At 40.4% G+C, this 16,113-nt stretch overlaps 1 protein-coding gene across 2 annotated transcripts in view; it reads left to right on the top strand.

Moving 5' to 3' along the window:
* The first annotated feature begins 1,684 nt into the window (after window positions 1-1,684).
* The window catches only part of LOC126100452 (vacuolar protein sorting-associated protein VTA1 homolog), a 75,345-nt gene continuing 60,916 nt past the window's right edge, over window positions 1,685-16,113 (top strand). The window contains exons 1-3 of one of the 2 annotated variants that reach the window (XM_049911057.1): window positions 1,685-1,903; window positions 1,985-2,207; window positions 2,515-2,804. In XM_049911057.1, the coding sequence (XP_049767014.1) occupies window positions 1,798-1,903; window positions 1,985-2,207; window positions 2,515-2,804 (619 nt within the window). In that variant the 5' untranslated portion in view covers window positions 1,685-1,797. The remainder of the gene's footprint in view (window positions 1,904-1,984; window positions 2,208-2,514; window positions 2,805-16,113) is intronic. The other variant, XM_049911058.1, reaches the window with a different exon arrangement.

The following is a 16,113-nucleotide window of genomic DNA, read 5'->3' as shown; positions in this document are numbered from 1 at the left end:
GATTAGTTATTTACTTTCTTTCAATTTCAAAAGAAGACAACATTTCTTTTTAATTAATTGCGAGAATTTGCGGTAAGTATTTTATAAATGATGTTACTAGATTTTTGTAAGATATTTTTCAACTCTTTTATAAAGGACTATAAAAAAATGATTCACTTCTCGGCAATCACCACAATTAACTACACGAAAGAAATGTGAAACTAACCAGGTGACCAGCAATGACGATTTTGTGGGAATCCCGATGAAGCCACAGAACTAGGAAAATAGAAACAACGTCTACATGCAGTGTGTGAATTAAAGGCTGAGTTGTGATCAGTTGAGCTCAGGCATCCTAGATCTGCTCTGTAGAAATTGCTCTACATTGTGTCTTGTGTTTGGTTAGAAACGTGTTAATGAAATGCATTCTAGCGACTGTGGTGCCAAACCTTGCTCATGAGCTGTGTGCGTGTTGTTGCAGCCATTTTGTATCATATTTGAACTTGAGCATCTTTTAAATGCGCTTTCATAAATTGTTCTCGTTCCGTGTCATGTTTTTATAACAGCAGATGATTGACATGTAAACTAAGTTGTCAGTGATACACAAGACGCTGGCACTGAACCGCCGCTCTAGCCCGGAAGTTGATGTTGTCCTTTCCCTCTCCCTGCAAACCTCTCAGAGGTAAATTCTATCTGTACAAGACTTAGTGACCTCCACCGCCCTATTTCCATTCCGTAGAAGTGGGAAGAGATCGATAGGCATCGTGTTGCTTCTCACTGCTGCAAGTGTATGAACAGGTTTAAATTAAATTAGTATTCATTATTATAAATAAGAACCAGATCTGAACTTGAGAGAATCTGCAAGGTGCTTCCACAAACCAATGTCACTTCCGTGTGACATTTATAACATGGAAGATGCTCGTCATGAAACATACGTTACCATCCATGCTGCAACTGCTTTCTCCTGCGACTGCGACTCCCTGAGCAAGGCTTTGCGACTCCTCAGGTGGCGACCCACAAATTGAAAAACACTGATCTACAGTAACAAAAGCTCTACAAAACGGAATAGGGAGGATAGTTGTCTATTGGTTGGAAATGAGCTTCGTGGTCACTTGACAATGACGTCAGCCATCAAAACTTTGTTCCAGAGAAACCTTGACGGTGCCTTGATGTGACAGCCAATGTGAATGATGCTATTTGAAATGCATTGTGGAATGTTTTGACTTGACGTGACGGCAAGCGTGAATTGGCCTTGTTTTCGTTAGCAAGTAATTGTCGATGCTTTAAAAGTTGTTTCACTTCTCTGCAGTTACCATACAAAACTGATTAAGAATATCCTGTATGAAGTTTGCTTTGGTCAAAAATAAACTTTGTGAATATTGATTTCACGTACGGAATCTCATAACCTCACTTTCATCGTTCAGTGCCGCACTAATAAAATGAACTGACATCGTGTTGATGTTTCGTCTAGTGTGAACCCTTCACTATTGGATGGTGACGTCGCCTCACAGCCAGTTCCTTTGCATTGCCTAGAGTGAATCGGCTTTAAATAGTCAACTTTCTTCTCATGTCCCTCATTGTTTGTGGAAACTACTTCTATTACTCAACGGCATATAATTAAAAGTTGACTTTTTCTAAAGTGGTATTCAGGAAATGTGATTTTGCCGCTTCTCCCTCTGGAAATACAACTAGCTCTTTACGATTATCTTTGCTGGAATTTGACAGATCAGGTGCCTCTGTGGAATGTACTATGTAGTCATTGGGTGTTGTATGAGGTTATTATTGGATGAAATAAATACTGTATAAAAGTTCTGTTTTGAAATGTCTGCACAATTTCCTCCGTGTCCAGCTTCACTGAAGTCGTTGCAGCATTATCTAAAGGCGGCTGCTGAACATGATCAGCGCGATCCAGTAATCAGTTACTGGTGTAAGTTAAGTTTGCTTCTGGCTTGCTGAAGTTTTTTGGGTGTATAGTGACAGAGTACTGGGATAATGTAAAATGTTCTAGGTCGCCTGTTCGCTTTGCAGCTAGGATTAAAAATAGATCGCAAATCGGATGAAGCAAAGGCGTTGCTTACATCTATTATGGACTGGCTGGAAACACAGAAGAAAGCGTTATCAGATAATGAAGCAGTGACAAACGACGTCGCAGCACAAGCACACATCGAAAATTATGCCCTCAAACTATTTTTGTATGCTGACAGTCAGGACAGAGCTGCTAATTTCGGCAAGTAAGATTTGGAATATATTTACATTCTGGAGTTTCCCTTTGGGATGCCACAAGTGATCATGTGTTGAAAGTTATGGAAACACTGAGGTGTTGGACTTAGGGATTCGCTTGAACTTATCCTAAGCTGTTCAGTGCTCAGATACTGACAGAAAACGAAATCAAGTTATGATCGTCCATTGTTTTGTTTCTGAAAGAACGCGTTGTGTACATAAGAGAAACGTCAACTACGGGCACAACCTTAGTATTTAATGTTGTTAAAATTGTTTGTTGCTAAATGTACTACATTTGGAACACACTTACATTTTTAGGAATGTGGTGAAAGCCTTCTACACCGCAGGAGTCTTGTATGACGTACTGACAACATTTGGAGAATTAACTGATGAAGCGACACAGAATCGCAAGTATGCCAAGTGGAAGGCAGCCTATATACATAATTGTTTGAAAAATGGAGAGACACCTGTACCTGGTCCGATGCAAGAGAATGAGATGGACGAGAACACTAACCAACCAGGAGAGAATACTAGTGCTGGTCCTGCTGCTGGAACCAGTGAAAATGACTTGGGGAGCTTCAGTGGAATTACAGGGACAAGCCAAATGGGTAAGATTAGTTTACAGAACTAGTGTCACTGTTAAAATTCTAGTTGTATTACTGAATATAAAGCAGTCACTGCAATTGGACATGCTGTACTGTTGAATAGTCAACTGTGAACTGCAAATATTTTTACTACATGAATTGTGAAAGTTTGATTATCAGCTATTTCGAAATATGTACTTGATTTGCTACTTATTGTAATGTTTGTATCATCTGCAAACAAAATAAACTTAGCATCTGGCATTATAACAGATGACACCTCATTAATGTACACAAGAAACAGCAATGGACCTAAGATGGAACCTTGAGAAACACCACGTGTGATTAATTCCCAAAAATGTGTTTTCACAACGACACCCCTTGTTTCCCGTTAGTTAGATGATACTCGGACCATTTCGCAGCATTGCTGATAACACCATAATATTCTATTTACTTAAGAGAATGCTGGGATTCACACAGTCAAAGGCTTTTGACAAGTCACAGAAAATGCCAGTAGCCTCTAATTTATTATCTGATACAGAGCTTTCTCTGTATCAGAACCCAAACTGTAACTAGTACAATATAGTATTTTTGGTTGGCATAGTCCGTGTCAATTGAGGCAAGCTAGGAAAGAAATCTTACCTATATAGCCCCCGATGTTATTGAATCTAGCATATGTTAAAGTCATGCACCAAGTAAGGGATGGGTATGTTTTTGTTTTCTCAAAGAAAAAAAAAATCTATTTAGAGATAAAGCCCTTCAAAGATGAGTTTGCGCATAACATTTTGAAGATGTGATTTTTGGAAAGAAATTTAAAATCCTGTATTTCTGGAACAGATACAGATATTTTTATTATTCGAAAGATAATTGCTTTATGATTACAAAGAAATCCTCTATTTGGACTTATCTGTGAAAGTTCTTATAATGTTAGGAACATTTTTATAGTTTATAGACAATTTAAAAAAATGCCAATCCATAAAATTTTGATTTTTTTTTTTTTTATGTTGATTAGTACCATATAGTTCTACATTCCCTGAAAAGGAGATCTTCCACTTTTAGGTTGAACAGGTTTTATAAACAATTGTAATTTTTGCCATAGGCGTACATAAAACCTGTTTTATTACCACATTATCACATAACAGGCTCATAAAAATCAAAACCTAGCCTTATTTAATATAATTTTAGTTTTGAAAGATGAGTAAGAGACTCATTTATTATTATTTTTTTTTTCAAGTATTTTAAATGGTTCCAAGATGTATGTGAAAGGTCTAAACACACAAAGGTTTGAGTTTATGCAATTTTTGTGCACTCTGTTTTGTACTGAAATTAGCCAGTCAATGCACTAAAATTGTTTCACTGCTTCAGTATCTTCCTTTGATATATGCCTTCCTTTTGAACCAATTGGAACTGGAGCACTTAATAATCTTCAAAACATTGTGAACAGGAAGTGAGCATTGATGGTGTTGTTGCTATTCTTCAGCTAAAGACCCATATCTAGCAGCTGGTCCATGTCGTAGCATAAAGTTCACTGCCAATTTGTTTAACCTGTAATTGGTGTCCATAATCTGCAACCACCAGTCAGTCATATACACACGCCACAAACATCCCCCTTCTCAGGTTGTGCATCTGAATATTATCCAACGGTTTCTGAGGTGTTGGCCGAACGCACGAAATTCCTTTTTCCTTGCTTGTTAAAGTGCATGCAATATGAGTTTGTCCCACTTTTCAGTCCAAAAATGTGTCGTCTGAATTCGTTTCACAGGAGTGGTTGTTTTGGACCATTCTTCTTTTTTCTGCTCATGGAATTCTTCGATTTATCTTTGAACAAAAGAATGGGGGCTGTGGATGTGTAAGATTTCATGACTCTCATAAAATCCTCAGCATTCTGAATCACAATTGTATTTGGTCTAAAAGACAGTTTTGTAGCGTGGTGCTTCAGCAGACCACTTACACCACACAAAGCCCGTGACCAGTAGCACCGTGTACCCAGTCAGTGGGCACAAGTGACTTACTCAATTCAAACAGCTGGTAACTATTTTTAAAATGTCTAGGAGGACCATCAGAAATAATTATGATCTTCTCTGTCCCTGTTTGCAGGTGAAGAATTTTGCACATTGCTAGTAAAGCATGTGCTGAGTCATGTCCTGTGTCATCATTTATAACTGCAACACTTGTGGTCTTGTTTTGAAAATATGTCACTCCTGTAAAAATTGAAACCTGGTCATTACTCCAATGATACCCTTGTACTTCTTGTGGGAGAATTAAAGACCAGTTCTCAGCAAAATTGCAGTGAAGCACTGAATATAATTCTTCAGCCTGCACACACCCTTTCACTTCTGCAATGTGTTGTTGTTGCAATTTCTTCAGATGCTTGTGTGCTTCCACTGACCATTTACAAAGTTCATCAATGAAACTCTCAAAGGCAACAGTTTCCTTAATTAGTTTATTTTCGTCCCATGTCGCATATGTAATTTCTGCAGAGTTATCTGCTACATCTTCCAGGCCAAGTGTCTGTAAAGACAGTTGTCCCTTTCAGGGCAGTCACCACATTCTTGAAACAAATCAGTCTCTTGCTTTACGTCGCAGACTACTAATGACTTCACATGCCCAACCAAGGTATCATATGTCACGTGTTCCAGTTAAGTTCTTCAAAGTTACCACACAAAGTTCAAAATTCGTGTAGTACACACATAAACAGACATTTCTAGGTGGGTGTGTAACTACCCACTTAGGTCGTAGTGCATAAAATTTTGATCTTCCAGTATGTGAAGTTGTATGGTTGCTTTTATAAAGTACAAAAGTTTTTTTAATACTGCGAGTCATGTACCTCTTCACTTTCTCGACTTTTTTACCTTTAACTGTTACAGTTATAGTGTCTCTTTTTGTTGGCACTCTGGCGAGAACAGCCCCATTGATGTTCCAGATAAAATGACTGCACTATTTGAACTTGAGCTGCTTCTACAGGACGACCATAATAGGGATCTGGTCTTCCAAAGACTCATTTTACAGACCTCACATTTCCTTAATTGTCTACCATGTACTTTGATACTGATGGATCATGGTTCAAAATTGTATTCTTTGATAATCTCTCTGGAATAATAGTTAAAACTTGCACCTTTTCACTGTAGGATGCACAATATTCAACAGCTGAATTGAGATTTGTGTAATATTCCTGGCAAGAGGTGCAAGAGTGCTTTGGTTCATTTTCTTCTGAAGATGGAATTTCTACTTTGAAGAATGTGGTCAGTTTTGCTGCAGTGTATTCATCCACAGCTTTAGTAATTTCTCTGCACTTTCTTGAGGCATATAGCTTATGACTCAACTTCACTGACTATGGTTTCTTAACAGGAGTAACACCTACCTTTGTAGTTGACTGATTCAGGGTATTTAATTCTGCATCTATTGGTGCAAAACCTGCATCATCTGCACCTTGGGAGCTTCACCTTGTTCAGATACAATCATTGTTGTTACTCTGTCAAAACATTTAGAACACACAAAGTCGTCATTGGAAACATCTTCACTTTGAAACAGTGTCTTCAAATGAGAACACTTATCCCAACCTGAACAAAATCTGTAAATTATAAAAAAAAAAAAAAATCAAAAGGTGACAGTAAAAGAACTTTGACAGATACCTCCAAATGGAGGATACCATTGTAATCATCAAGCAATTAGCTTTCAAATTAAAAAGCTCTAACAAAATATCTAGAACTGTTACAGAGGTACAGCATGTAAAAAAAAAAAAAAAAAAATCTGAGATTCGTATCTTCAAAATGGTGTTTGCAGTGTCATCTTTGAAGGCCTGTATCTCGGGGCAGGAATTGTTTTGGAGAAAACAAAAAAATATGTCTTTCTTTCTTATTTCTGAACTTGTGACATATGCTAAATTCAATAACATCAGAGACTACGAAGGTAACACCCCCACCTGAAGTGATACGGATTATGTCGGTTAGATGTTAAATGTTTCAGGGTCCAATTTAGTTTCTTACTTCTGTAGAGAAAATGTGGAGAAAGGAGGAGTTGCCACATTTGTCAGAAACTGTTTTAATTACAAGAATAGTGATATTAATAAATTTTGCTTAGAGCAGCACTTAGGAGCTTGTATGACAGAAGTAGTATTTCATAAGTCCTTTATGAAGCTCTGTTGTCCCATCTCATACTAAAAGACAAGGAAATAGTGGTTGCCGGTGATTTTAATGTAGATTTACTGAAGAGCTCTGTCTGTGAACAATTATTGCAATCAGTAAGTGTCATTCAATTTAGTTCATACTGTGAACTTAATGCAACTCGGATGTGTAAATGCTCTGAGATAATCTTTCTGGACAATTCTAGGAAGAATAGTCATATTGCTAAACCAGTAGTAAATGGGCTATATGATCATGACATGCACCATCTTGTGCTAAATGTTGAAACTTGTCAGGATAAAATATCTCAAATCAGTCAAAAATCGAGAATTTTAAGTGATTACTCAAAGACATGAACTGGATAGATGTTTACAGTACTTCTGGCTCAAATAGAAAATGCAAAATATTCACTAATAAAGTTACTTCCTCTTTTGAAAATTATTCCCCCATTAAGGCAACTACAATCATATGGAAGTCTAAAAATAACCCATGGATTACATAAGGAATAAAAATATCATCGGACAAAAAGGAGACAATATCTAGTATCTAGGAACAGCTCTGATGTTAGCAGTGCAAGGCATTACAACGAATACTGCAAAATATTGAAGCAAGTAATTCATAAATCTAAGCAGCTTTATTATGAGAAAAAGATAATTACATCAGGCAACAAAATAAAAACTATATGGAACACAGTGAAGACAGACAGGTGAGGCTAAAAAGAAAGAGGAACAGATAGCCCTAAAAATAAATGAGGCATCAGTAATAAGTGCCTGTAGTGTTCCAAACCTCTTAAACAGGTACTTTGTTTCTGTTACTGACAACTTGGGATCATGTGGTTTGGTAAACAGTGGACTACTTTACAAGTAACTTCAGTAAAATGGAAATCACACTCACGTCTCCCAAAGAAGTAGCATCCATCGTAAGATCCTTAAAAACGAAGTATTCTAGTGATGATTGTAGCTTATCAATGAACTTAATCAAAGAGTGCTCATGTGAGTTGAGTTCCGTCGTAAGTTATTTGTGTAATCTGTTATCAGCGGAACATTTCCGGACTGGCTAAAAAGCTGAAGTTAAAACTCTTTACAAGAAGGGGATAAAGAGATACCATCAAACTATCAAATAATTTCACTTTGGCCGCCTTTTTCAAAAATATTTGAAAAGGTTGTGTTCAAGCATCTCCTTAAGCATGTGGCTGCAAATAATATATTGTCGAAGTCACAGTTTGGGTTTCTTATAAGGGTTCTGATATATAGAAAGCTATTTACACGTGCACTGAAAATGTAGTTAATTCATTAAATAATAAATTGGAGACTACTGGTATTTTCTGCGATCTGTCAAAAGCCTTTGACTGTGTGAATCACAGCATTCTCTTAAGTAAATTAGAATATCATGTCACCAGCAGTACTGCAACAGGATTAGTCCTACCTAACTACTGGGAACAAAGGGTGTCGCTGCGAAATATATGACTGGGAATTAATCACACATGGTGTTTCTCAAGGTTCCATCTTGGGTCTGTTGCTTTTTCTTGTGTACATGAGCTCTCATCTGTTACACTGCCAGATGCTAAGTTTCTTTTGCTTGCAGATGATACAAACATTGCAATATGTAACAAGGTAAATACAGATTTAGAAATGGCTGCTAAACAAATTTCCACTGACATTAATAAATGATTTGAAGCTAATTCACCATTATCAAACTTTGAAAAGACCCACTATATGCAGTGCAGAGCTTGTAAGATCTTTCCACCGTGTGTATAATGTATGAAGACATGCAAATCGAAAAGATTGACAGTGACAAATTTCTGGAATTACAACTGGATAATAAATTCAGTTGGGAAGGGTATACCACACACAGAATTGCCAAACTGCCTAAACAACTCTGTATTTGCAGTGAGAATGCAACTCCTCCTACTCTATAGAGAAATATCTGAACAGGAACTGTTAGGCCAGCTTAAGCAAAAATGTCTGTTAGATTTCAGTTTTTACAGTACTTGGTCACAAGTCAAGATTAGGCATTTTGTGTGTGATAAATTTATTAAAAGTGTATAACTATGTTTCATTCTGACATTGTATTATTCTGTAAATATAAGCAGTTCCAGTTTAGTGTATTCACCTATTTTGACAATCTCCTGGTAAGTGATCAGGGCAATGTTGTTATATTCAGATGTTTTGCATCTTTGTTAGATTTTCTGATTTGTTCCATACCCACAAGAATCATCTCACTTTTTGGTCTGTGGAATGAAAACTGAATCTAATCTAATAAATTACTAGGTTTTAGAAGATTCAAGTTAGTGGGACTGGCAGTGTGGGAGTGTAAGGCTAGATCTTGCTCCTGCTCTACAGTCCACAGCTCATGGTCTCGCAGACGCATTCTGGCTTCCCGAGCACGGGGTCCCGGGCTCGATTCCCAGCGAGATTGGACTGAGCAAAGGTTGAGAATTTGTACGGGCGCTGATGACTGCACAGTTGAGTACCCCACAAACCAAACATCATCCTGTTCTGGAGTAGCACTGATGAGGTGAAATGACAGATTGTCAGAATCAGGTGGCTTTTAAAGAAGCTGTATTTTGTGAGACTGTGGAAGGTGTAAGACAAAATTTAATTCATGCAAAGTAAACAGTTGCAAACATGCTCCATTAGAGGAGGAGTGATGTATGGAATAAATTTCGTGCTACAGTCTGTACTGCAGACAAAAAATATACAAAGTTTCATATTTCTGTTTTCCTCCTCCACCATGAGAAAATAGACATGCTGTGTCGAAACAAAAACTGGACACAGAGCAATGTCACTGTTATTTTTCTGCAACAAAAAAGTGCTATTTCCGTATTCATTTAGTCGTGGCAACTTGTGTATGCGCTATCAGCTAGTTGTGTAGCTTATCATTCAGTTTTGCAATTTATTTTAATAATTGATCACCATTTTGAGATTGCACTTCATCTGCATATTGTGCTTCTGGTACTGTAGTTACAGTCTCTGTAACAACTCAAAAGTATGTATATGTCAACATAATTGTTAGACATTTTCTGAATAACTATTAAATACGAAAATAAATTTGACAGACTTCAAAAAAGTTTTATTTATATGTATGTATAAAACAGAACAATATTCATTGCAAACTGATCAGTCATTATGTTGGTATATAACTTGCTTCTGTAATTTAGGCAGGCCGAATGTTTTGTGACATTTGAATTTGCTCTTGAGAATGGCTGTAAAGCTGAAATCATAACTGTGTGAAATAAATGAGTAGTAATTTCCAGTTTAATGGTGAAAATTTCTTTCAAGTCGGTTGCATATGTAGTGGGAATACGATGAGTCCATAGGTATACATAGGAACTGACTTACTTGATCTCCTTTCTAAGTGAGTAGAGTCCACTTCTAGCCGACAGCAGACTCGGATGATGAGGGGGCTGCAGCAGAGACTAAAGAGTAGAGTCTACAGGCACATGGAGATGACATCACAGAACTTGCTGGCGAGTTTAAAATGGGTATACAGAGCTCATTTTTGATCTCTAGTAGTTGAAATACGGTTTACATGGTTCTCATGCACTAGAGCAGAGCGAAACGGCAATTGGACTTATAATGTACCTGGGGAGATGATTTAGAGGACTTCATACAGTCCTTTCCATTGCTCTCACGTTCAGTCAAATGTACCGGGTGATCAAAAAATCAGTATAAATTTGAAAACTCAATAAATCACAGAATAATGTAGATAGAGAGGTACAAATTGACGCACATGCTTGGAATGACATGGGGTTTTATTAGAACCAAAAAAAAAATACAAACATTCAAAAAATGTCCGACAGTGGCACTTCATCTGATCAGAATAGCAATAATCAGCATAACAAAGTAAGACAAAGCAAAGATGATGTTCTTTACAGGAAATACTCAATATGTCCACCATCATTCCTCAACAATAGGTGTAGTCAACGAATAATGTTGTGAACAGCACTGTAAAGCATGTCCGGAGTTACGGTGAGGCATTGGCGTCGGATGTTGTCTTTCAGCATCCCTAGAGATGTCAGTCGATCACGATACACTTACAACTTCAGGTAACCCCAAAGCCAATAATCGCACGGACTGAGGTCTGGTGATTTGGGAGGCCAAGCATGATGAAAGTGGCAGCTGAGCACACGATCACTACCAAACGACCCGTGAAAGAGATCTTTCACACGTCTAGCAATACATTTTTTTTTCCTAATAAAACCCCATGTCATTCCAAGCATGTGTGTCAATTTATACCTCTCTATCTACATTATTCCATGGTTTATTAAGTTTTCAAATTTATACTGACTTTTTGATCACCCGGTACAATGACTCGGAACAGTGTATTGTTACGCGGTTTGCGCATTACCTCTGCTGCACTAACAACATTCCTTTGAGTCTGACCTTCAGAGTTCCCATAGCAGCTGTAATTGTTGTGACCAAACTGGATTTCACTTTCTCCTACATTGATCTGAGTTTGGTTAGCTGTGAGGAAATATAATCCCAATATACCTTCGTAGCACTTCTTTGCTTCTTATCACTTGCATTTCAGCTGCATGTTCATCTTGTCATATCACAAAGTTAATCACAACTTTTCCATAATTGTGCACCCAACTGCTATTTAACCCTTTAACAGCACAGTTGGCTGCCACTAACTTTCTTCCTTAACGAAATGCCTCCACATCAAAGAAATTATAGCCCCTCTATTGACTGCCCCCCCCCCCCCTTTCCCTGGGGGCTCATAGTTATTTCACGAGTTCATGCATGGCACACTTATGGCCACGAGCTATTACAGCCCATTCCTCCTTCCGTCGGTGCATTTCCTTCACCGTGCCCCTCACTCCTTCCCTACTACTACCTCATTCCTCTCTCTGATTGTTCTGAATTGGCTATCCACATAGTTTCCTATATTCCTTGCAATTTTGTTTCTCTTGACTGCTCTCTTTCATCCTTTTTGGCATTTTGATCCCCCCTTGGAGTTTGACCCCCACTTCTAAATTTTATGTTTTTAGTGTGAGCCATTTGGGGAAGAATGCCTTCCCTGGTGACTACGCTGTTGGTGTGGATTCCTCTCTTCCCCATTCATTCTTCCCCTCTCCTTTCCCTGCCGTAGTCCCCCCCCCCCCCCCCCCCCCCCATTGCTAGGTCACCAGCACATGTAGCCAGTCTGCATTGTGGGGCTGTTATGTGTCCATCTGGCTGAGTATCCTGGCAATACAAGGATCATGCTACTGATATCTGATGTGTTGCCTCCCCATGTATGCCAAGGAGTGGTTGCTTGTCATCCTGTAGCATCGGAGCTCCTGGCAATGGCTGCTATGCCAGGCAGCCGTTGCTGTGGCTGGGTGGCACCAATGGGGAGAGCCCCTGATCGGAGTGTTTGGTATTGGGATGGATGTGTGCCACATGAAGCGTATCAAGCCGCAAAAATCTGGCCATTCTCAAACAGCTGTCTCTTCAAGTGGTAGTGGATCATGGAATGCTTCTGCTTTGTATGATTCTTTCCTACCCTGTCAGGGGACCCAGACTCACCGTCTTGGAATGAAACACTTTCCCCCTACCTAGTCAGTAATAGTATGGATGGGAACACATTCACTGCCATAAATCCGTTGTTTTTTGTGGAGACTATAGAGGACAAGGTCACCGAAGTGGAGTGTCTCAGTAAGATGCGGTCGGGCTCTCTGTTGATGAAAGCTGCTCCTGATGCCAAATCAACAGCTCTTTGTGCTTGTGATTGTCTTGGCATTTTCCCAGTGTCTGTTACCCCTCACCATTCCTGGAATATAGTTGAGGAAGAGATTTTTCATCGAGACCTTGTCGTGCAAACTGATGAGGATCTCCGGCTAATCTGGAGTGACGTGGCGTTCACTTTGTTTGATGACTGCAGAAGGGTCAGAAAGACCGCACTGATACAAGCACTTTTATTCTGGCTTTCTAGGTAGAAGCCTGTGGATCCCACGCCCTCCTCTCCAGGTGCTGCTCCCTGTCACTGGCCGAAGAAGTGACCCCCTTCTTTGGCATCCACCATTGATGGGGCTCCCCTCCAACCTGAGTCTGACATCTTATTTATGGATGGCATGCCATCGTACTCAGTTGAAAGCAATGATCGTGTGGCATTTATTGGCTGGGATATCCCTTTGGCATTCGATTGACGTATTGCAAGTCTTTGTAGTTGACGCCACTTCGGCGAATTGCATGTTAGAGATGATGAAAGTGATGATGGACGTGATGATGGACACACAGCACCCAGTCCCCTGCCGGGAATCGAACCCGGGCCCCCTTGCGTGGTAGGCGGTAACAGTATCGCTGTGCTACAGAGGCGGACATCCTACTCAGTGACGACCACCGATGATGTGACATGACCTCCCCTCGACTTCTTTATGTCTAACACGGACTCTTGTTGCATGCCTATCCAGTGGAAATGCAACACATATTATCGTCCTCTACTGGAAATACAACACCATGTTTCTTATTTTTCTGCATTCTGTCTTGCTCTTCACAAAACGTGCTTTCGTGGTGACCACACCCAATTTTTTCATAGTTATTGTGCATATTATCAGAACTGTGCAGGCCCTGGAATAGCATCTTGAGGGGTCTGCACATCGGTTTGCACCGATGTCATGCCAACCTGGAAGCAATAGTGGCATGAGTGTGAACAATCTATGCAATCACCATGTGCAATGCCTATCTCCCTCCAGGTTGGCCACTTCCTTATGTTGACCTGCCTACCTTAATACAGCAACTCCCACCCCGGTATCTCCTCCTTGGGAACTTTAGTGCCCACTACCCCTGATGGGTAGGGATCTTGTAACTGGCAAACTTATTACAGACTTAGATTTGTGTGCTCTAAATGACGGTTCTCCTACCGATTTCAGTGCTACTCATGGCACCATTTCTGCTATTGATCTCACGATGTCCTTCCTTGCTCTCGTTGCTTCCCTACATTGGTCACCCCGTAATGACCCTTGTGACAGTGATCACTTCCCGGTGATTCTATCGTTCTCCTGCCAATACCAAGCAGACAGGCCCCCACATTGGGCATTCCGCAGAGCCAATGGACCTTTATATACATCTGCTGTGAGATTTAACTTCTCTATCTCTCTCTCTCTCTCTCTCTCTCTCTCTCTCTCTCTCTCTCTCTCTCTCTCTCTCTCTGATTGCATTGATGCGGTTGTTCAAGATGTCGGACACAATTCTTCATGCTATTGGCACTGTTACCCCATATCCACAAGTCCCCCACGTTGTCAACCAGTACCATGGTGGAACAAGGACATTGCAGTCGCAATCCATGGCCATTGACAGGTACTACAATGATTTAAACAACACCCTTCACAGACCAACCTTATAGTTTTTAAGCATCTCCTTCCCTAAGGCTGACTGAGCAGAGTAAAAAGACTACGCATCTTCATCCTAGGTTTGGTCCAAGCTCCATAGCCTTCTGGAGCACCAGTGACAATCAGCTGTCAAGAGTCTTATCCTACAGGGTGCTGTGTGAACTGATCCATTGCTTATTGTGACACACTTTGCGACTGCATCAGCGACTTCTTCCTATCCTGCTACCTTTCTCTGGTAGAAATGATGGGTTGAAGAACCCTCCTCTGTTTCAACCCCCACCAAGCTGAAGCCCATAATGAACCCTTCACTGAATGGGAATTTGTGCAGGCTCTTACCTCCTCCCATGACATGGCCCCAGGTCTGGATCCCACCCACAACCATATGATCCAATGCTTGGACATTATCCGAAGGCAACATCTACTCAGGGTCTTCAACTGCATCTGGCTCACAGGTATCTTGCCCTTGCAATAGTGAGGTGGCACACTGATCCTCATCCTTAAGCCTGGGAAGAATTCAATGTTGCTTGATAGCTACTGCCTGATTAGCCTGACCAACATACTTTGTAAACTGCTTGAGAGGATAGTTAGTTTCTGATTATGTTGGGTACTCAAATCTTCAGCAATTAAAAGCAGATGCACAATGTACGAGATCGTGGGCCAAGTAAATAGCAGCTCTGGATATAACTGATGGATCAGATCTTGGAGCCTTTTGCCCCCTATCAGTGTAGCTACAGGGAAGGACAATCTGCAACTGACCATTTACTCATATTGGAAACAGCAATCCAGTGGGCATTTACTAACTGCTGACACCGTGGGCATTTACTAACTGCTGACACCGTGGGCATTTACTAACTGCTGACACCGTGGGCATTTACTAACTGCTGACACCGTGGGCATTTACTAACTGCTGACACCGTGGGCATTTACTAACTGCTGACACCTTATTGCAGTCTTCTTTGACCTACATGGGGCATACAACACAGTTTGGTGTCATCACATTTTAGTTACCCCCATGACTGGGGATTTTGTGGCCACCTTCAGATTTTTATTCACAAGTTTTTATCCATCTGGTTCTTCCGGGTTCAAGTTGGCATCTCTGTTGGGCTTATAACCTCTGGCAATGTATGTCGACAGTTTTTGCATCTGGTGCAGCTCCCACTCAGTAGTATCTGCTGAGCACCAGTTCCAAGGTGCCACCTGACGGGCCTATGCGTGTGCCGTTTCCTATGGCTTCAGTTTTCTCCATCCAAAATGCGGGTTACGCATTTTTGCACTACAACCTGATCCAGAACTTTATTTAGGTGACCAGTGCCTAGATTTTGTAGCGGAGGTCCATTTATTGGGCTTTCTTTTTGATAAAAAGCTGATGTGTCTGCTCAGTGTTTGCCACCTCAAGACTACGTGCATGCGGAAGCTTAATGCTCTCTGCCCACTGGCCCGCACATCTTGGGGTGCAGACTGTGCTACTCTTCTCCATCTGTACCTCACTCTGGTTTTGTCCAGACTAGATTATGGCTGTCAGGTTTATTGCTCAGAGACTCCTTCCATTCAGAAACTACTTGTCCCTGTTCGTCATTATGGGAGTCCATCTGGCTGCTGGTGCCTTTTGCACGAGTCCTGTCAACAGCCTCCTCACAGAAGTGGGGACCCCCACACCACTCTACAAATACAACGGAGCAAACTCCTGATTGCTTACACAATACACAATCACCATTCAACAATTTGCTGACCATCCTGTATACACCGTCCTCTTTGCAAACGAGATATACTGCACATTCCTCATGATATCCACTGCACAACTGCACATGGTACACACATGACAAAATAAAGTGCATCATCCTTGTTTCAGTTTTGCCACAGTTACTTTGTCTAAGTCACTTGCTACATTCTACAGTTTACT

The sequence above is a fragment of the Schistocerca cancellata genome, chromosome 9 (genome assembly GCF_023864275.1).
Source record: "Schistocerca cancellata isolate TAMUIC-IGC-003103 chromosome 9, iqSchCanc2.1, whole genome shotgun sequence".
Classification (NCBI taxonomy): Eukaryota; Metazoa; Arthropoda; class Insecta; order Orthoptera; family Acrididae; genus Schistocerca; species Schistocerca cancellata.
This window is presented reverse-complemented; position numbering and strand designations above follow the sequence as displayed.